The 22,892-nt window shown below is 39.3% G+C and overlaps 1 protein-coding gene and 1 pseudogene across 5 annotated transcripts in view; both read right to left on the reverse strand.

The window, feature by feature from the left end:
• Window positions 1-3,404: 3,404 nt before the first annotated feature.
• Window positions 3,405-3,889, reverse strand: LOC110133995 (large ribosomal subunit protein uL14 pseudogene; annotated as a pseudogene).
• Window positions 3,890-9,526: 5,637 nt separating this feature from the next.
• The window catches only part of SLC30A9 (solute carrier family 30 member 9), a 74,218-nt gene continuing 60,852 nt past the window's right edge, over window positions 9,527-22,892 (reverse strand). For 3 of the 5 annotated variants that reach the window (XM_070451957.1, XM_020888256.2, XM_020888258.2), the window contains 2 exons: window positions 21,177-21,290; window positions 9,527-12,728 (listed from right to left, as the gene is read on the reverse strand). In XM_070451957.1, the coding sequence (XP_070308058.1) occupies window positions 12,684-12,728; window positions 21,177-21,290 (159 nt within the window). In that variant the 3' untranslated portion in view covers window positions 9,527-12,683. Of the gene's footprint in view, window positions 12,729-21,029; window positions 21,071-21,162; window positions 21,291-22,892 lie in introns of all 5 variants that reach the window. The other 2 variants (XM_070451959.1, XM_070451958.1) reach the window with 2 other exon arrangements.

Raw genomic sequence — 22,892 nt, forward strand, 5'->3', positions numbered from 1 at the left:
CTTCCTGACTTGCATACAGATTTCTAAGGAGGCAGATCAGGTGGTCTAGTATTCCCATCTCTTTCAGAACTTTCCACAGTTCATTGTGATACACACAGTGAAAGACTTTGGCATAGTCAATAAAGCAGAAGTAGATGTTTTTTTAAGAACTCTCTTGCTTTTTCGATGATCCAGCAGATGTTGGCAATTTGATCTCTGGTTCCTCTGCCTTTTCTAAATTCAGCTTGAACATCTGGAAGTTTCTCAGTTCACGTACTGTTGATGCCTGGCTTGGAGACTTTTGAGCATTACTTTGCTGGCGTGTGAGGTGAATGCAATTGTGCAGTAGTTTGAGCATTCTTTGGCATTGCCTTTCTTTGGGATTGGAATGAAAATGGACCTTTTCCAGTCCTGTGGCCACTGCTGAGTTTTCCAAATTTGCTGGCATATTGAGTGCAGCACTTTCACTCATCATCTTTTAGGATTTGAAATAGCTCAACTGGAATTCCATCACCTGCACTAGCTTTGTTTCTAGTGATGCTTCCTAAGGCCCACTTGACTTCACATTCCAGGATGTCTGGCTCTAGGTGAGTGATCACACCATCGTGATTATCTGAGTCATGAAGATCTTTTTTGTATAGTCCTTCTGTGTATTTTGCCACCTCTTCTTAATATATTCTGCTTCAGTTAGGCCCATACCATTTTTGTCCTTTATTGTACCTATCTTGGCATGAAAATTTCCCTTGGTATCTCTAATTTTGTTGAAGAGATCTCTAGTCTTTCCCATTCTGTTGTTTTCCTCTATTTCTTTGCATTGATCACTGAGGAAGGCTTTCTTATCTCTCCTTGCTATTCCTTGGAACTCTGCATTCAAATGGTATATCTTTTCTTTTCTCCTTTGCTTTTCACATCTCTTCTTTTCATAGCTGTTTGTAAGGCCTCCTCAGACAACCATTTTGCCTTTTTACATTTCTTTTTCTTGGGGATGGTCTTGATCCCTGTCTCCTGTACAAAGTCATAACCTCTGTCCATAGTTCTTCAGGAACTCTTTCTATTAGATCTAATCCCTTGAATCTATTTGTCACTTCTACTGTATAGTTGTAAGGGATTTGATTTAGGTCATACTGGAATGGTCTAATGGTTTTCCCTACTTTCTTCAATTTATGTCTGAATTTGATAATAAGGATTTTATGATCTGAGCCACAGTCAGCTCCCAGTCTTGTTTTTGCTGACTGTATAGAGCTTCTCCATCTTTGGCTGCAAAGAATATAATCAACCTGATTTCAGTATTGACCATCTGGTGATGTCCATGTGTAGAGTCTTCTCTTGTGTTGTTGGAAGAGGGTGTTTGCTATGACCTGTGAGTTCTCTTGGCAGAACTCTGTTAGCCTTTGCCCTGCTTCATTCTGTACTCCAAGGCCAAATTTGCCTGTTACTCCATGTATTTCTTGACTTCCTACTTTGGCATTCCAGTACCCTTTAATGAAAAGGACATCATTTAGGGGTGTTAGTTCTAGAAGGTCTTTTGGTCTTCATAGAACCATTCAACTTCAGCTTCTTCAGCATTACTGGTTGGGGCATAGACTTGTAGTGCCATGATATTGAATGATTTGCCTTGGAAACAAACAGAGATCATTCTCTCGTTTTTGAGATTGCATCCAAGTACTCCATTTCAGACTCTTTTGTTGACTATGATTGCTACTCCATTTCTTCTAAGGGATTCCTGCCCACAGTAGTAGATATAATGGTTATCTGAGTTAAATTCACCCATTCCAGTCCATTTTAGTTCGCTGATTCCTAAAATGTCGATGTTCACTCTTGACATCTCCTGTTCGACAACTTCCAATTTGCTTTGATTCATGGACCTAATAATAATATTCCAGGTTCCTATGCAATATTGCTCTTTACAACATCAGACTTCGCTTCCATCACCAGTCACATCCACAACTGGGTATTGTTTTTGCTTTGGCTTCATCCCTTCATTCTTTCTGGAGTTATTTTTCCACTGATCTTCAGTGGCATATTGGGCACCTACCGACTTGGGGAGTTCCTATTTCAGTGTCCTATGTTTTTGCCTTTTCGTACTGTTCATGGGGTTCTCAAGGCAAGAATACTGAAGTGGTGTGCCATTCCCTTCTCCAATGGACCACATTTTGTCAGAACTCTCCACCATGACCTGTCCATTTTGGGTGGCCCTACACAGCATGGCTCATAGTTTCATTGAGTTAGACAAGGCTGTGGCCCATGTAATCAGATTGGTTAGTTTCCTGTGATCGTGGTTTTCAGTCTGTCTGCCCTCTGATGGAGAAGGATAAGAGTCTTATGGAAGCTTCCTGATGGGGGAGACTGACTGAGGGGGAAACTGGGTCTTGTTCTGATGGGCGGGGCCATGCTCAGTAAATCTTTAATCCAATTTTGTGTTGATGGGTGGGGCTCCCTGTTATTTGACCTGAGGCCAAACCATCGTGGAGATGATGAAGATAATGACGACCTCTTTCAAAAGGTCCCATGCATACACAACTACACTCAGTGCCCCCGACCCTGCAGCAGGCCACTGCGAACCCACATCTCCACCGGAGGCTCCCGGACACTCACGGCAAGTGTGGATCAGTGGCTTGTAGGATCACTGCTCCTTTCTCCTGGGTCCTGGTGCACAAGGTTCTGTCTGTGCCCTCCAAGAGGCTATTTCCCAGCCCTGTGTAAGTTCTGGCGGCTCTATGGTGGGGTTAATGGCAACCTCCTCCAAGAGGGCTTAAGCCATACCCAAGTCTGCTGCATCCAGAGCCCCTGTCCCTGCGGCAGACCACTGCTGACCCGGACCTCCGCAGGAGACGCTCAGACACAGTTCTGTCTCAGTCTCGGTGGGGTCTCTGGGTCCTGGTGTGCACAAGGTGTATTTGAGCCCTCTGAAAGTCTCTGGTGGGAATGGGGTTTGATTCTAAACACAATCTTTCCCCCCCACCATCTTTCTGGGGCTTCTCCTTTGCCCTTGGACGTGGGGGATCTCCTCACAGTCACTCCAGCACCATGTAGGTGCACGGCGCCAGTCATTTAACTAGACTGTGAGTCTATTTTTTAAAAATCTTATTACCTCTAGAGATAGCATCATGCATGAAATATTCACTTGTCAACATATATTTATTGAGCCTACTATGCCAATCTAGATGCCAATCTAGTTTCTGGAGATCCAGCTCCCATGGATGTTACATGTTAGTAGAGATAGACAATAAACAAAATAAAATTACAGTATGCAGGTAATAAATGCTATTGTCAAAAATAAAACAAGGAAAAATTAGAGGTGTGGGGAGAGAAATGGAGAGGGTTTGCTCCTTTATAAAGGGTGGTGAGGAAAGGCCTCACTGATAAAGTATACTTTAATCGATGCTTTTTTATTTATTTATTTATTTTGGGGGGGGAGCAAATAATTTTTATTTTTTACAAATACACCAAAGAATCATGCAATGCTGCCAGCATTGGATGCAATCCTGGGCCACAAGTCTGCACATTCCTTTGCAACTGGTCCTGTGATGGCAGAACCTTTCATCTCGCCTTTATTGTTTACTATGACCCCTGCATTATCTTCAAAATAAAGAAACACACCATCTTTTCTCTGGTATGACTTTCGTTGTCGAATTACCACCGCTGGATGTACCTTCTTTCTGAGCTCTGGTTTGCCTTTCTTGACTGTAGCCATCACCATGTCACCCACACCAGCAGCAGGAAGTCTATTCAATTGTCCCTTGATCCCCTTCACAGAGATGATATACAGATTTTTGGCTCCTGTGTTGTCAGCACAGTTGATCACGGCTCCAACCAGAAGACCCAAGGAAATCCGGAATTTCGCACCAGAGGACCCACCACGTCCTCGCTTCGACATCTTGAAGGCCGGAAAGGGACAAAAAAGCGATGCTAAATCACTGTTTATTTATTTGGCTGTACCAGGTCTCGTTCGCCATTGTGGAATCTTCGATCTCTGTTGCAGCGTGTGCAGACTCTTAGTTGTGGCGTGTGGGTCTAGTTCCCTGACCAGGGATTGAACCCACGCCCCTACCTTGGGAGCATGGCGTCTTAGCCGGTGGACCACCAGGGAAGCCCCTGATAAGGCAGCCTTTGAACAGATATTTGAAGAAGCAAAGTGGCAAGCTGTGCAAGCACGTGGTGGAAACAGTATTTCAGGCAGTACAAAGGCCCAGGTGGAGAGCATACTTAGGATGTGTGAAAACCAGAAAGGAGGCCAGTCTAGCTCGAAGAGGGAGGGAGAAAAGAGTAGAAAATGGGGCCTGAAAGATGGTGGAGAAACTCATCTTGGAGGACTTGTAAGCTTTTGTCTGACCAGACTCTGTTGGTCTGTATGAGATGAGACACTACAGGGAGTGCTTCGAGCAGTGACACCATCTAATATATTTTCAAAAAACCACAAGCTGCTGTGTTGAAGCAATGTGAGGGCTAGGATTAGGAGGAAATCACGAGTCTACTTTGAAAATGCAAGCCAGATACGATGATGGCCGACATGAAGATAATAACTGAGATTCTGAGAAGTGGATTCTAAGTATATTTTGGAGCTAGAGCCCGTAGATCTTTGCTAAGGGGTTGAATGTTCATTGTATGAAAAATAAAGAGGAGCCAGGCATAAAGCAAAGTTTAGGGCAACTGAAAGGATGAAGATGTCATTTAATGAGGAGGGAAAGACTGCAAGTGAATTGTTTTGAAGGTGAGACAAAGAAACCGGGAGTTTTCTTTTTTGATATGTTGAGTTTGAGATATTAGTGATCTCCAAAATCTCAGTAATGCTCACATTGCAATGGTTATGGGTTGGTTGTCTTTCTGTTCCATGTGCCTTTTTTATTCAGGAAACCACATTAAAATAAAACAGCCCCTACCTGGAACATGCCATTCTCAAGAAAAGAGGGAAAACAGCTATAGTAGAATCATGCAATAGCTCTTAAAGTATCTGCTCTATTAACACAACACTGTAAATCAACTATACTTCAATTTTAAGAAATAGACAAGACATCTGCTCAGACATGGCATATACCACTCCTGCTCACAATATATTGGCCAAAGCCTGTTGCATGACAAAGCCTGATATTAATGGTAAGTACTGTAGGTCTTATGGCAATGGGATAATTATTCAACAGGGACGTGTAATGTTCTTTCATAAGGGCAGTGAATAATCAGGACCAATCACCTAATTTACCCAAGTGGAATGTCAAGTTGGCAACTGGGTGTATGAACCTAGGGTTCAAGATAGAAAATATAGATTTCAATAAATAGTGGTTTTTGAAGGCATAGAATTGAGTCACCCAGTGAATGAGTGTGGCCAGAGAAGAGATGTGACCCTGCGACACGCCAATTCTTGGAGGTAAGGGAAATGAGGAATAACTTGCAGAAGAGACTGGAAAAGAGAGGCCATCAAGCTAGGAGGAGAACTCGAGAGTGGGGCTCAGAAAGTCAAAGATTGAGCGTCACATGTTGCTGGTAGGTCAAGTCAAATGATCATTAAAATTGACCATCGTATTTAGTAGTATGGAGGTCAAGGACGGGGTTAGCAGAGAGAGAATGAAAATGGGAGAAAAGAAGAGCAGCAAATATAGATGACTCCTTTGAGCTTTTTTCCTGTAAAGGGAAACAGAAAATTGGGAAAGTAGTTGAAGGATTTTTTTTTGTTGTTTTTAGGAATTCATGAGTGTGTGTGTGATTGATTGTTTTAGGTCATTTTTTATGATGGGAGAAATAAGAGCATATTGATAAATATCCAGAAATTTCGTGAAGATTTCATACATTGTCAGACTTAGCAAGACTGGCCAAAAGTTTGCACCGACTAGCCAGGTTGTGAATGCAAAGGAAAAGTTCTTGAAGGAAGTTTTAAGTGCTACTTCAATGAACAGATGAATGATAAGAAAACAAAAGTCTTACTGCTTATATGGAGAAAGTTTTAGTAGTCTGGCAGACAAATAAGCCACAACATTCCTTAAGCCTAATCCAGTGCAAAGCCCTACCTCTCTCCAACTCACTGAAGGCTGAGAGAGATGAGGCGGCTGCAGAAGAAAAGTTTGAAGCTAGCAAAGGTTGCTTCATGAAGTTTAAGGTAAGAAGCCATTTCCATAATATAAAAGAGCTAATACAGAACTTTACATGAGCAAGTGTAATGGAGAAGCTGCAAGTGCTAATATAGAAGCTGCCACAAGTCATCTAGAAGATCTAGCTCAGATGATAAATGAAGGTGGCTACACCGTTTAACAGATTTTCAATGTTGACAAAACAGCCTTATATTGGAAGATGCCCTCTAGAACTTTCACAGCTAAAGAGAAGTGAATGCCTGGCTTCAAAGCTTCAAGGGGCAGACTGACTCTTTTGTTGGGGGCTAAGGCAGCCAATGCTTTTACGAAGCCAATGCTTTTACCAAAATATTCCAAAAATCCTAGGGCCCTTACAAGCTAGGCTCAATCTACTCCACCTGGGCACTATGAGTGGAAGAACAAAGCCTTCAGAAGACAACGTATCTGTTCACAAGGTTTACTGAATGTTTTAAGACAACTGTTGAAACTCAACAGCTCAAAAAAAAAAAAAAAAAATCCCTTTCAAAATATTGCTCTTGCTCTGTGATCCAATGGATGTTGGCAATTTGATCTCTGGTTCCTCCGCCTTTTCTAAATCCAGCTTTTATATCTGGAAGTTCTCAGTTCATGTATTGCTGACACCTAGTCTGAAGGATTTTGACCATTACTTTTCTAGCATGTGAAATGAGCACAATTGTGCAGTAGTTTGAGCATTCTTTGGCATTGCCTTTCTTTGCAAATGGAATGAAAGCTGACTTTTTCCAGTCCTGTGGCCACTGCTGAGTTTTCCAAACTTGTTGGCATGTTGAACGCAGCATTTTAACAGCATTGTTTTTACAATTTGAAATAGCTCAGTTGGAATTCCATCACCTCCGTTAGCTTTGTTCGAAGTAATACTTCCTAAGGCCCACCTGACTTCACACTCCAGTGTCTGGATCTAGGTAAGTGATCACACCATTGTGGTCACCTGGGTCATTAACATCTTTTTTGTACAGTTCTGTATAATTTCGCCACCTCATCTTAATCTCTTCTTCTGTTAGGCTCTTAGGGTTTTCTGTCCTTTGTTGTGCCCATCTTTACATGAAGTGTTTCCTTGGTATCTCTACTTTTCTTTAAGAGACCTCTGGTCTTGCCTATTGTTTTTCTCTATGTCTTTGCACCATTCACTTAAGAAGGCTTTCTTATCTCTCCTTGCTATTCTTTGGAACACTACATATCTTTCCCTTTCTACTTTGCCTTTCGCTTCTCTTCTCTCAGCTATTCGTAAGGCCTCCTCAGACAACCATTTTGCCTTCTTGCATTTCTTTATCTTTGGGATGATTTTGGTTACCTCCTCCCTGTACAATGTTACAAACCTCCATCCATAGTTCTTCAGGCACTCTATCAGATCTAGTCCCTTGAATCTATTTGTCACTTCCACTGTATAATCGTTAAGGGATTTGATTTAGGTCATACCTATTTGGCCTAGGAGTTTTCCCTACTTTCTTCAATTTAACTCTGAATATTGCAATGAGCTCATGATCTGAGCCACAGTCAGATACAGGACTTATTTCTGCTGACTGCATGGAGCTTCTCCAGTATTGACAATGTACCTGGTCACCCCAGAACTCTGATGGAGATGTACCACAAAACTAATGTCTTCATGCTTGCTAATACAACATCCATTCTGGAGCCCATGGACCAAGGCTTTCAAATCTAATTGTTTAAGAAATGTATCTCATAAAGCTATAGTGATTCCTCTGATGGATCTGGATAAAGTCGATTGAAAACCTGGAAAGGATTCGCCGTTGTAGATGTCATTAAGAACAGCAGTGGTTCACAGAAAGAGGACAAATTATCAACATTAACAGCAGGTTGGAAGATGTTGCTTCCAACCCTCATAGATGACTTTGAGGTGTTCAAGAACTTCAGTGGAGGGAGTAACTGCAGATGCGGTGGAAATAGCAAGGAAACTGGAATTTGAAGTGGAGCCTAAAGATGTGACTGAATTATTTCAATCCCATGATAAAACTGTAATAGATGAGAAGTTGCTTTTTATGAATAAGCAAAGAAAGTGGTTTCCTGGGCTGGACTGACTCCTGGTGAAGATGCTGTGAAGAATATTGAAATGACAATGAAGTACTGAAAATATAATGTAAATTTACTTGATAAAGCAGGGCAGGGTTTGGGAGGATTAACTTCAATTTTCTACTGTATAGAACATTGGAGGAGAATCTACAAAGTTCTGCTGTGGGTAAAATGCTATCAAATGACATAGCATGCTACAGAGAAACTGTTCAAGAAAGCAAGTCCAATGACGTAGGGAAACTTCATTATCTTAAGAAATTGCCACAGTAACTCAACCTTCAGCAACTGCCAGCACCCTGGTCAGCCAGCAGCCATCAACGTGAAGACAAGACTCTCCATCAGGAAGAAGCCTCTCAAAAGGCCCAGATGATGGTTAGCAATTTTTGGCAATAAAGTACTTTTACATTAAGGTATTTACATCGTGCTTTTAGGCACAATGCTATTGCACGCTTACAGACTACAGTATATGCTAAACATAACTCTAAACATTTACTTGGCTGTGCTAGGTCTTCATTTTTGGCATGTGCGATCTTTAAATTTTTTTTTTGCTGCGGCATTGAGGAACTTTAGTTGCAGCATGCAAACTCTTTTAAGTTGTGGCGTGTGGGATCGAGCCCAGGCCCCTGCACTGGGAGCATGGAGTCAGCCACTGAACCACCACGGAGTCCAACATAACTTCCATACGCAATGGGAAGCCAGAGAATTTGTATGACTTGCTTTAATGTTTGCTTCATTGCAGTGGTTTGGGACAGAACCTGCACTCTCTCTGAGGGACGCGTGTACATAAAAAACGGAACTTGGCATAAACAGCTCAAATTACCCTGTTGATAGCCATTATATACAACGGATTTTTTTTTTTTTACTTTTGTCTATTTTAAAACTTCTACAAGCTCTTAAAGACACACACATATTTTGTATTTTGCTTCACAAATTCTAAACTGTACTGCTTTTATTTTCAATATGTTTTGATTTGGAGGAGGGAAGATATGCCCTGTCAAAATACCGAATTACTCTGAATAACTAATGTGGCTCAGTTTCTTGTGAAAAAGGAAACACAGCCGGGCTTCCTGCAGGATTAGTACAGAATTCAACCTGGACCCCACTGCAGGCTGGCTCTAGACTCAATCTTTTGTTGTTTTCATTTTTGTACTCCCCCCCCCCCAAATATACTATACAAAAGACATAACCCAACTAACATGTTCCAATAATCTTATTTTGTCAAGTGTAGTGATACAGTATGTGCCACTCAGGAATATACACTTTTTAATTTCCACTTTATCAAGCACATGATATCCTAACAGTATATTAATAATAGTTCTCTTTATGTTGAAAATGGATTATAAAACATTTAAGGGTTTTTATATCTTAGTTTTGTAAAACTGAGGACACCCACAAATTAACTATGCTCAAGAAATAATAAATTGTTTGGAAACAAAGGCATGATATTTAAGGTTAGCACATGAGGTAAAGTAGTATTTGTTTAACAAACATTTATTTATGGGGGGGGGGGGGGGAATCCCAAACTAAGAAGTAAAACATTCTTATTTACATACAACAATTATTAAGGAAGAATGCATCCTGAGGGACCAGGGAAATCTAACCTGCCACAGAGATCAAACAGATGAAATACAATGTAACAGAAACAAAAATTTTTTCTTTTCCATAAAACCAAGTCTAGAGATGCTAGTAAACTTAAATGCAAATATAAAGGCTGCCAGACCAATCTTCTATATAAACGCTTTCCAAAGTTCCATTTCAGAGACAAAGATGAGGGATTTAGGGGGGACAATCTTTGAATCAACATTTTACCTTCAATTCTTTGCTTCACTGACTTCTGACAGTTTGGCAAATTGGGGGTCATCACATTTAAAAGAAATGCCAAAGCTTGACAAATGCAATCTAAGAAAAATAGTATAAATTCCAAATGCCTGTGCAATTTTCTGTAGTTTCCAGCATTCTCAAAAGTTATCAGATTTAAAACTTAAGCCATTTCCTTTAGATAGTATAATTTTACCAAAAAGCATTACCCAAAGTACAGGATAATTAAGGTAACACACTGAAGTCATACACCCAAAATTCAAATCTAATGCCATTTTGTTGTTCTGGGTTATTTGGTGTGTAGGAGGATGTATGTGGATATAAGTTTATTTTTTAAAAAACATGAAGGTTTTCCAATCTGATTCTATCTTACAGTTTCCTAAGTATATGTTCAGGAATCTCCCTCTTTGGAATTGAATATTACTGGCCACTAACATAGTCCACTTAAAAATAGATCCCTACTCCTCATCCTCTGCTGTGGTCTGAGAGACATGCCACCTTCCATACGGCCAGGGCTGAAAACAAGTATATTTCACCTTTGTTAGTCTCCAGATTTCAGCTTAATACAAAGAGAAGTAATGGCCTTAACTGACCTCGTCTCTGTCCAACATTAGATATTATCTTAAAGAAAGGGGATCAAATTTCCTGATTTCAAAATTCCAATTTGACTCTCATTAAAAAAAAAAAAAGAAAAAAAGGACCAGGGTTGTTATACATTAAATTCCTAGATAGGCTGTACTTCTTTATGTCAAATTTCACTTAAACTTTAAAGTATCAGTGCAGGACAAGACTGGGAAGAAAGGACAGAAACATAACCTTCAATTATGATTTAAGAATAGGTATTACTTCAATCAAAATCAGATTAGAAAAGTCAAAGTGGTATCAGGAATTGGCTTCTGTCAGGAGTCCTTTAAACAAAATGTACCATCTGGAATAACTATTGCACATCAACTTGAGATTTTTTTTTTAATAAGTTAATATTCTTGTCTAGCCAGGTGATATTTTTCAGAGTAATTTTACTAGGAGGAAATTGGATATAATTTGGTACCTTCCCATATGACACTGACATGGAATAACAAAATGGCAGGTGGGAAAGGGGAGGGAGGAAGATATAGAAAATAGAGTGAATTATAATGGGTAAAAAAGGTTTCTTAAAAAGGGTGAAGAATTTGAAACCATAAGAACAAACTGTGGGTGTATACAGGTATATGTATAAAGGAGTTCTATATCTTAAAAAATAAAATTGGAATGTTATTTCACTTAAAATGTACAGCATGCAAAATGCTTTGTAATGGTAAAAAATGTACACCAAACTAGACTTTCACAACTCTGCAGTAAATGACAGTTCTGGGTCAAAAAAATACCACTACAAACCCTTTAATCAAATGTTTATTTTTTTGTTTCTGGCATTACAATTTGCTATAATTGATAAACTTCAATCTAAGTTTATAGACACTGACCTAGGTCCTTAAACACCCCCTTTTGCAGCAAAGAGATTACTCACGCAGCCATCACGCTTGCATGGACAATGCTCACCCGAACCTGAACAATTTAAAGTGCATGTGAACGAGTCTGACGGATGGAGAGACACAGCTGTAGTTCTGCACTAAGTTTTCAATTACTGAATTGCATGTTTTTTCACCTTGATACTTTATGATCATTAGAAAGCTACTTACATAATGTTATAATCATACTTTATGCTAAATGCCCATTTGTAACTGCAAGAAACTCATGTCATACTATTGACTATGACATTAAACAAAGTCATGGTCACAAGTCTCTGCATAAGAGGCTTATGTCTCTATCTCTTAAAGCGAGAAACATCACAGTTCAGATTTACATAAGTAGTGCCTCTTTTACAATAAATTAAAAATAAAATGCTGTGGTGTCTGTAAAATCATAAATATTTCTAGTCCACTTTACAGAATGTTAAAATGCTTATAAATGCATTATCTCCTAGTAAATACACATGGCAGCATTGGAGCCAGTTAAAAAAACAAAAACTAAAAACCAGTCATCACACTGGCCCATGGAAACCTCCAGGGTTATATTTCCTACCATTAGAAAAATTAAACTAAATAAGAAAAAAAAACAAAGGAGAGAAAAGAAATTTTACACAACGGCAACTAGCATGACCTAAAAGAGTGCACTGAAGTTATCTTCCTTCAATTGAGTAACAAAGTCCTACTGGAATGGACATTTATGGATAACTAAGTTACTAGCACAGTGTTCACCGTAGTGCTCAGGGCAGAAATACAAGCCATGTCGAAATAATTTCTACATTCTGTAAGGAAAGACAGACTCTGGAAACGAGTGACTGTTTTAAAAACCAGAATACAAGATTTAGCCAGAATGTTCAAGATTGACAGGTTTTGATGGAGTGAAATCTTCACTGGCAACAAAATAAAGAATCATAATCTTATGGATGCTGCTTATTTTTACCCAAGTGAAGGAAGGAAACATGATTGCAGGTACAATACACACAGACAGGCTAAAATAAGAAATTATGAACAATTTAAGTAACTAAAACGTTTCCCACTGAAACATAAAAACATGATTTCCAAATTGATTCAACTTGTAATACGTCTCTTAGAAGAAGCTGTTTTAGCTCCGTGGACTGTTGCATCGCCCTCTTCATATAAATACTTCCTCCATCTTCAAGCACACGGCTCTGAACGGCACTGACCCCCTCAGCGTGGGAAAGCAGTCTTCGTAAACTTGGTTCCAAGGCTCCCTCCAAGGTGATTCATCCCACCAAGCCTACAGTATCTCTAAGTCTACGTGTCGAACTTCAGGATTTCGTTTCTGGAAGGAAAAAAATCACCGTGACAGTGTTAATAGCAAAAGACGATCCTCCATTTCCTTTATTCCTTGTTATCAATTTTACTTTATTCACTGAGCTGCACCGCATGGCGTGGGATCTTAGTTCCCCGACCAGGGATCATACCCATGTGCCTCCAGCACTGGAAGCTCAGAGTCTGAACCACTGGACTGCCAGGAGAATTGCTCTTTTTATTCCTTTTGCTCCCATGAAAAGATTTGGTCAAACTATTTCACTGTAGCATAGTATCAGGAGAAATACTTACATAGGGAAAAACACAAGATCAATAGGTAATGACCAATTATACACTGTAAACAGTAACAGTAAGTAGTCCAACCTCCCTGAGTTTGTCCACATGTTCATTAACACAGTAATGAATTAAGAATCTAGTAGGTGGAAAGAATTGCAAAGCAGTGCAAATACTCTCATTTGTGGTGAAGACCGCTGCAGAACAATAATAATCAGAACTAAGCTGATACTAACGTATTTTACATACTCCGGTCACAGTCCATACAGTCTTGATCTAAGACTGTTCTAGAAAGTAGAGCTGTGGTTATTACATGAGGCTCTGCTTCCGACCCTGAGACACTCAGTTTAGTCAGAGGCGAGTATATGAATAACCTTGATGAGTTGAAGCTTTATAACTAATAATAATAATCGGTTAACATTTAATGAGCAGTGACTCTTGTGTCAAACACTGTGTAAGAGGCTTCACAGAATAGTGTGTGCTTTAAAACTGTCATAATAACCCAATTACTTCCATTAATGATTCTGGTTACAATAACATGAGATCCATTATTTTCGTTCATGAGATCCACAAAGAATTCACTGAGGATATAATATCTAACCAAGGTTTGAATACAGTGAATTTTCCAGACAGAGGAGGAAAAGGGTCTAGAGAGAAGAAAGAACATGAGCAAAGTCAGAGAGCCTGCGACGTATGCACTGGCAATATGGTATAATCAGCATAGAAACTGCAAAAAGGGAGGGTTAGTGATAAGGCTGGAAAGATAGCAGAAGTCAGATTGTAGAAAAATCTAAAGAAATTTCAACAACAAAAATTATTATATGCCTAGACTGTAGCAAGCACTGAAGTATACAACAATGAACAAGAAACAAATGGCACTTGACCTGAAAGAACTTATCTTTAGTGAGGAAACACATGTTGAGTGAGCAGACATTATGATGTTACGCTACTACAGGGCAAGTTAAGATTTGGGAGGATTTTCCCACTATGGATATGATACATAACACAAGAACTTTCCTTTGATTTGGGATTAACTGTACCTTATGACCACCTTCTCCTCCTCTCCTCCTATAGAAGGAGAAGGGGACGATACAGGATGAGATGTTTGGATGGCACCACCAACTCAATGGACATGACTTTGAGTAAACTCCAGGAGTTGATGATGGACAGGGAGGCCTGGCATGCTGCAGTCCATGGTGTCACAAAGAGTTGGACACGACTGAACTGAACTGATAACCACCTTAGCTATGCTCCCCTCATAGCTCAGTCTGTAAAGAATCTGCCTGCACTGCAGGAGACCTGGGTTCGGTTTCAGGGTCAGGAAGATCCCCTGGAGAAGGAAATGGCAACCCACTCCAATTTATTCTTGCCTGGAGAATCCCATGAACAAAGGTGCCTAGGAGGCTACAGTCCATGGGTTGGCAAGAGTAAGACACAATTTAAGTGACTAAACCACCACAACCACATTAGTCAGGGATGTTTTCACCTAAAAGTGTAGGCAAAATGTGGCTTCTTGGTTTGAAAGACTTATATAACTCAAAAACATGAGATAATTCAGTCTATTGATGATTTTAGTTCAGTTCAGTCGCTCAGAGTGTCCAACTCTTTGAGACCCCATGGACTGCAGCACGCCAGTCTTCCCTGTCCATCACCAGCTCCCGGAGCTTGCTCAAACTCAGTTCCATTGTGCTGGTGATGCCATCCAACTGTCTCGTCCTCTGTCGTCCCCTTCTCCTTCTGCCTTCAATCTTTCCCAGCATCAGGGTTTTTTCAAATGAGTCAGTTCTTCACATCAGGTGGTCAAAGTATTGGAGTTGCAGCTTCAGCATCAGTCCTTCCAAAGAATATTCAGGACTGATTTCTTTCAAGATTGACTGGTTTGATCTCCTTGCATTCCAAGGGACTTTCAAGAGTCTTCTTCAACACCATAGTTCAAAACTATCAATTCTCTGGTGCTCAGCTTTCTCTATAGTCCAACTTTCACATCCATACCCGACTATTGGAAAAACGATAGCTTTGACTAGACAGACCTTTGTCAGCAAAGTAATGTCTCTGCTTTTTAATATGCTGTCTAGCTTGGTCAGTTTTTCCTCCAAGGAGCAAGGGTCTTTTAATTTCATGGCTGTAGTCACCATTTGTAGTGATTCTGGAGCCCCCCAAAATAAAGTCTGACACTGTTTCCATTGTTTCCCCATCTATCTGCCATGAAGTGACGGGACCAGATGCCATGATCTTAGTTTTCTGAATGTTGAGTTTCAAACCAACTTTTTGACTCTCCTCTTTCACTTTCAACAAAAGGCTCTTTAGTTCTTCACTTTCTGCCATAAGGGTGGTGTCATCTGCATATCTGGGATTATAGATATTTCTCCCAGCAATCTTGATTCCAGCTTGTGCTTCATCCAGTCCTGCATTTTGCATGATGTACTCTGCATATAAGTTAAATAAGCAGGGTAATAATATACACCCTTGACGTACTCCTTTCCCAATTTGGAACCAGTCTCTTGTTCCATGTGCAGTTCTAACTGTTGCTTCCTGACCTGCGTACAGATTTCTAAGGAGGCAGGTCAGGTGATCTGGTATTCCCATTTCTTGAAGAATTTTCCAAAATTTGTTGTGATCCACACAGCCAAAGGCTTTGGTGTAGTCAATAAAGCAGAAGAATATGTTTTTCTGGAACTCTCTTGCTTTTTTGATGATCTAGCAGATGTTGGCAATTTGATCTCTGGTTCCTCTGCCTTTTCTAAGTCCAGCTTGAACATCTGGAAGTTCATCGTTCATGTACTGTTGAAGCCTGGCTTGGAGAATTTTGAGCATTACTTTACTGGCGTGTGAGATGAGTGCAATCATCCGTTAGTCTGAGCATTCTTTAGCATTGCCTTTCTTTGGGACTGGAATGAAAAACGGACCTTTTCCAGTCCTGTAGCCACTGCTGAGTTTTCCAAATTGCTGGCATAGTAAGTGCGGCACTTTCACAGCATCATCTTTGAGGGTTTGAAATAGCTTAACTGGAATTCCATCACCTCCACTAGCTTTGTTCGTAGTGATACTTCCTAAGGCTCACTTGACTTTGCATTCCAGGATGTCTGGTTCTAGGTGAGTGATCACACCATTGTGGTTATCTGGGTCATGAAATCTTTTTTGTACAGTTCTTCTGTGTATTTTTGCCACCTCTTCTTAATATCTTCTGCTTCTGTTAGGTCCACACCGTTTTTTCCTTATTGTGCCCATCTTTGCATGAAATGTTCCCTTGGTAATCTCTAATTTTCTTGAAGAGATCTCTAGAATTTCCCATTCTATTGTTTTCCTCTGTTTTTTGCATTCACCACTGAGGAAGGCTTTCTTATCTCTCCTTGCTATTCTTTGGAACTCTGCATTCAGATGGGTACATCTTTTCTTTTCTGCTTTGCCTTTAGCTTCTCTTCTTTTTTCAGCTATTTGGAAAGCCTCCTCAGACAACCATTTTGCCTTCTTGCATTTCTTTTTCTTGGGGATGGTCTTGATCACTGCCTCCTGTACAATGTCATGAACCTCCATCATAGTTCTTCAGGCCCTCTATCAGATCTAATCCCTTGAATCTATTTGTCACTTCTGCTGTATAATCCTAAGGGATTTTATTTAGGTCATGTCTGAACCGTCTAGTGGTTTTCCCTACTTTCTTCAATTTCAGTCTGAATTTGGCAATAAGGAGTTCACGATCTGAGCCACAGTCAGCTCCCGGTCTTGTTTTTGCTGACTGTATAGAGCTTCTCCATCTTTGGCCGCAAAGAATATAATCAATAATTTAATGGCCTCTAATTAAACCACGCACATGGTCATGGTCAGTTGCATCCGACTCTTCGTGACCCCGTGGACTGCAGCCCATCAGGCCCTCTGTCCATGCCGTGTTCCAGGCAAGAGCACTGGAGCAGTTGTCATTTCCTGCTCCGGGGGTCCTCCTGACACAGGGATTAAAACTGCATCTCCTGCGCTGGCGGGTGGGATTCTTTACCACTGAGCCACCTGGGATGTCCCAATTAAAACACAAAATAAGCTTAAAAAGTAATAAGCTTATTTGATTATGATAAGAATAAATACACTTAAGAATGGCCAACTTGTTAATTACTCTCCAGTCAGTACTGTGACGTTTGTTTCTTGTAAGAGTAGAGCCAAAATAAAGAATTAGTTTTAAAAGTCCATTATTTCCCTTGACAGGGAAATAAAAACAGATAGAATGGAAATGTAACATATATTCATTCACCAATTACCCGGCATAAAAACAATCATCTCACATTTTATTAAGAACAATGGTTTTCAAAGTTTGGTCCAAGGATTACTGGGTTACTGAGATATTTTCAGGGGTGACTCCAAGGTCAAACTATTTTCCTAATTACAGTAAAATGCTTTTTGCCTTTTGTACTATGCTGACATTTCCTCCAATGGCATAAAAGCAATGGTGATAAAACTGCTGGGACCTTCACACAACTCAAGACAACTGACACCAAACTATACTGACATTCATTTTGCTTCTTTACTGCCACCCCATTGTTTTTTTTTTTTAAAGCCAGTTTCACTTTGAAATGTTCTTCATGAAGCAGTAAAAAATACTGATTTATTCAACTGAAATCCTTGAATACAATTTTTAAAAAATGTTTTGTGACAAAATGGAAGTATGTATAAAGCCCTCATGTTCCACACTGAAGCCTGACATCACAAGGAAAGGAACCCCCGTGACTGCCTGAATTACGAGCTCAATCAGACACTTTTTATCTGAACACCATTTTTACTTGGACGAATAACTAACAAACCATGGTTATTCAGATCTGGTTATGTGGTAGGCACTCTCTTACGAAATAAACAAAATGAGGCTACTTCAAGAAAAACAACTAAGAGCATTTTGTTGCTAATAATAAAATGCAAGCTTTCAGGTCAAAATTAGGATGTCGAAAAACTCATATCCACCATGATGAGTCTGACAGCTTCCCAATATTTAGAAATGTATCAACATTTGAATGATGTGCATAAATTCAATGAGCCAGTATTTTCCAAATGACCAATTCAGAATACTAAAGAATCATGCATGGGTTAAAAGATCCCATCAGACAGAGAACAAAGATAGGCTAACAGATTTTAATATGATAGTGTATAGGAGAGAAGCTATTGTACCCAAAGAGAGGTCTGACAGCTGCTCTTGGCTACTGGGAGGTAATCTTTAGGCGCTGGAAATCCTGCCTGATAATTATGTTTTTGTTTATCTTTGGCTGCTCTATCTCCAGAAAGGTGGAGACTAAAGGTGTCAGCTCTTCCTTAGAGGGGCTGGAGATGAGGGAGCGGCTGCTGAAGCAGCCAACTACAGGGCCCCAAGAAAACTGCTGGAAACCAAGGCTCAGCTGAGCGTCTCTGGCTGGCAGCACTCCACGCACACTGTCAACCTCATTACCATGAACCTGACACTGTCCGTGACTCCATGGGGAGAGGGCAGTGAAACTCCAGGTTCAGAACTCTGCTCTCTACACTCTTCCTTTGGCTAACTTTAATCTGTATCCTTTCACTGTAACAAACCATTCAGTGAGTTCTGGGAGTCCTCCTAGTGAATTATCAAACCTGAGGATAGTCTTAAAACTCCCTGAACTTTGCAACTGGTGTCACAAATGAAGATGGTCTTGTGGAGTGCGCTCTCTGACTTCAAACACTGTATGAAAAGTTCACTGAATGGTTTCATATTCCGCATCACAACTAAGCTTTAAGAGGTTACCAATTGCCAGGCTTTTATATAATATTAAGAGAAAATAAAACAAGTTAGTTTTTTAAATGAATAAATATTCTTAAATTTCTCAATTGTAATTTATAATTTGATAAGTATCAATAAATATAACCCACCAAAAAAGGCTCAAGTCCTCAATAATATTTAAGACTGTAGAATCCTAATATCAAAATATGTGACAATTACTCATCTAGAAGTTCTGAAAATCATGACTGATAAAGTGCACGAACTATAATATTAACATTAACAAAATCATCAAAATTAAAACAAATACATTAACAAAATCATCTTTTTTTGAAGTGCTTCTATTAATCTGATCATATACGTAGATTCTAAAAGATAGTAAAATAGTGACAGAAATCTTTCCCTTCAATTTGTCATTTCTCATCAATTTTTAACAATACTAAAGCTTGATCAACATCAACTAAAGAAAATTCACTGCCTTCAACAAGCTATAGATGTTAAAAATCATTTACAAGTTTTCTTCACTGCAAATGATTAGAACTCAAGTATCAACAAATGACAATTTGAGAACAGAGAGGTATTTAAAGGCAGTCTGGTTATGTAATATTTTAGTAAAAAAAAAAATAGGTTGTAATGCTATCCAAATGAACAGAAACAAACAGAAAATATAAATTAATGTCAGACAGATTAAAGAAAGATGTATATATTTAAAGTCTTACCGGGAGCCGCTGTGAGAGATCCCACCCGTGGCGAGGTCGTGAAAGACCTGACACGCAAGGCCGTTCAGGACACAAGGGGCCCTCAGGCTGGCCCCGGCCTCTGCCCGCCCTGCATCCTCCCCCCTTTTCTGTTGTTCTGTTCGCCCTGCTGCAGATTCTTGTGCTGCCTGCCGAGAGCTCTCCCGCTCCTCTTTCACTGAACGAGGACCAACTTAAAACCCTAATTAAGAAATCTCCTAGACGCTGGTACCCTATGAAGGGGCCAAAGATGAAGAAAATGCTTCAATTCAAACCCTTTTGCTGGCACTCTGGCTTGTCTGGAATATGTGTGCTCCTATTGCAAAGAATACTCATGATTGTTCTAAACATCCTAAGCACAGTACGCTAACAAAATAAACCATTAAGCATAGGTCCTTCTGCGGGGTGAGAAAGGCTCCACAAATAAAATAGCCACAAATGTGCCTAATAGAAAATACTTTAAATAGAGATGAGCTGGTGACTTCTTGCAGGTAGTTAACTTTTAGACTAAGAGCCTGTTTTGTGCTCTGTTTTTGCAGTCCTTCGCATTTCTGTTCTGTAAAAATGCAATCCTATCTAGTTCCCATAGAGATGACGCCTAATAGAAAAAAAATAGATTAACCACAAGAAAGACAGGGTCAGCTACTGAAGTTGCTTAAAGTTACACCAGGTGCAAGCCATAAAATGTCAACAGGCCTGAAGGGCAAAAGATATCATACACAGAGATTAACCATAAAAAAGGCCCTAGTAGGCACAGAGCCCTCCAGGGGGTGAGGAAGCCCTATTAGAGAACACAAAAATATTTTTCTAAAAGTGGTTACAGTTAAGGCTTTAGAAAAATAAGAGTTTAGCCCTAGTGTAAAAACAAGATCACTGTTCATTTTAACCAGGAGTGCTAAAACAGAGGCTGCCTCACCAGAGCTGCAGTCTTTGTGTGCTAAACTTTTAGACACATTTAGCTGGTAACTTCTGCAAAAGGACTGACTTCTGTGCTAACAGGGTTGTGTTTCTACTATGTTGCAACCTGCTGTGCCGTGAGACTGCCCCTTCTCCGCTTGCTGCTGAGCTCAGGCCAGGAGACCATGTACAAAAGTCTGTGGGAGAGACTCATAAACAAACCTGTACAGAGCACACCTGGCTTCCTATAGGACAAGCTGATGTTAAACTAAGTCTGCGCTTATCTCCCCTTAGAAATGTACCAACTTAGGGCATAAAGGCTATGGTAAAAAATAAAGCGCAGGCCAGACCCTGCTGCACATGCCCCAGTCTGGTCTCTCTCTCTCTCTCTCTCTCTCTCTCTCTCTCTCGCCGACGCCGTTCATCCTGAGGGTTCCCCTGGATCCTGCTGGGGCTGGACCCCGGCAAGGTCTTTTGTTTTGTTTTGTTTTTACTTTTGAACAGAATCTAAGGTTTCCCCTTTACCTTTCTCTAGAAATACTAGAGACCACGTCTTACCTAAAGACAAACAAACCTCTATTTTAGAAACTAAGCAAGCAGTATAGAACAGGGGTTAAAGAGACTGAATCTTAAATTAAATAATAAAGGTTCAGATCCCAAGTCCCCTGCTTCCTTGAGTGTATTACATAACTTCTCTAACCTGGTCGTCTTGCTGACGTAACTACCGATACACTGAGGTTACTGAGAAGGTAAAAGCAGACAAGTAATGCGATTAGCAGAGTGCCCGACACAGATGAATATTCAAAGAACAGGCGGCGCTGCCGGCATGTTACGATTTATATCTTACTTTCAGCTCCTTCTCAAGTCTGTCTACTTCAGCTCCTAAAGTATCAATAATGTTTTCTCCATGTTTAAGCATGAAGGTCTCTAGATCTTCAGGAGTCTTCACTTCTTGAATTTCCTATAAAAGAAAATGATAGCATAAAAAAATAACAAATTCTTTAAAAAAAAGCATACTCATACATTGATAATTTCTTTAAAAAATTATAACAAATACCATTGAGTTTTATGAAATATGGAAAACTTTCAAGTCATAAGCAATGAATGGGCCACCTATTTTCTAAAAAAAAAAAAATAAGCAATTTCAGAAAAAAATTGAGTATAACGCCCCACAGAGGTAGCATTGCAAAATCAGTGGGAAAAGAATGGACAAATCAGTAAGTAGTGCTGAGAAAATTATTTTTTAATAAGAAAAAAAACTAAATCCCTACCTTAGATTAATAAACAAATAATTCCAAGTGGACTGAAAACCGAAGGTATAAAAGCAAACCATAAAATTTTTAGAAGAAAAAAAAGAATATTTTATGATAATGGGATACGGAAGGGTTTCTCAATCAAGATAATAAAAAGCATTTCAAATTTGACATAAAATTTAAAACTGCATTAAATCTTCTGTAAAACAACAAAGTGGAATGATAAATTACTAACTAGGAAGTTATCTGCATATACAACTGAGGAATGATTAGTACTCAGCATATTAAAAATAAAACATTTACAAATGTGTCAAAATAAATAAGAGAAAGCAAATGAACAAAGAAGTAAGTAGAGGAAATGCCAATGGTCAATAAATTTCTATGCTTATTATCCTTACTACTATCAGGGAAATATCAACTGAATCAACAGGATAGTATTTTATATCTATCATAATGACAAAAGTTTTAAAACTGTCAATACAGTCTAATGAAAATGTGAAGCAAGAGAAACTTTGATACATTGATGATGGAAGTTAAACTGACATAATCTGGAGAACAATTTGTCAACATCTAAGGAAGCTGAAGATATGTTCAGCCAGTGGCTCACCTATTTTAAATAGAGCTATGTAATAATGCCATAAATTTCTTGCACATGTGCCCTAAATTTTTGCACATGCAAACAAGAAAACATGTATAAAAATGCCATTGTGGTATTGTTTCCAATAGTTTAACACTGGGGCCAATATAACTGTTCATCAAATGGGGACTGGATAAATAAACTGCAGTATGTTCATTCATAAGATGAAATATTATATACAAAGTAAAAGTAAATTAATTAGGGTATATATTAACATAAAACACACTGCTAAACAAATTATACAGAAAACCATATTGTACAATTTATAACAATTTTTAAATGCCTAAAGTATTATTATATCTTGTACTAAGAAAAATGTGTTGAAAAGTATAAAAATCTGAATGGAAATGACAAGTACTAAATTCAAGATAATTGTTAGTTCTTGGGATGGGAAAAAGAGAATGGGCGCTAGGAGGAGAAACAAGGGTTAAAACTATTTTTGTAATGATTTCATTTTGAGACCTTAGGCAAATACAGCACATGGTAAATGTCAGTATTAGACAAAGGCAGGTGGGACCCTCTGCTCCAGTCGTTACACTCTCCTCTGTTCATCTTCTGTTAAAGAACTCTTAATAAAAAAGCACGGATTCTGGAGTTACAGAAATCTAAATTAATATCTGATTCCATATCATGGCTCTGAAATTCAGGCAAATGATCTAATCCTTCTGTGCCT

Source organism: Odocoileus virginianus, chromosome 21, assembly GCF_023699985.2.
Source record: "Odocoileus virginianus isolate 20LAN1187 ecotype Illinois chromosome 21, Ovbor_1.2, whole genome shotgun sequence".
NCBI classification, from domain to species: Eukaryota; Metazoa; Chordata; class Mammalia; order Artiodactyla; family Cervidae; genus Odocoileus; species Odocoileus virginianus.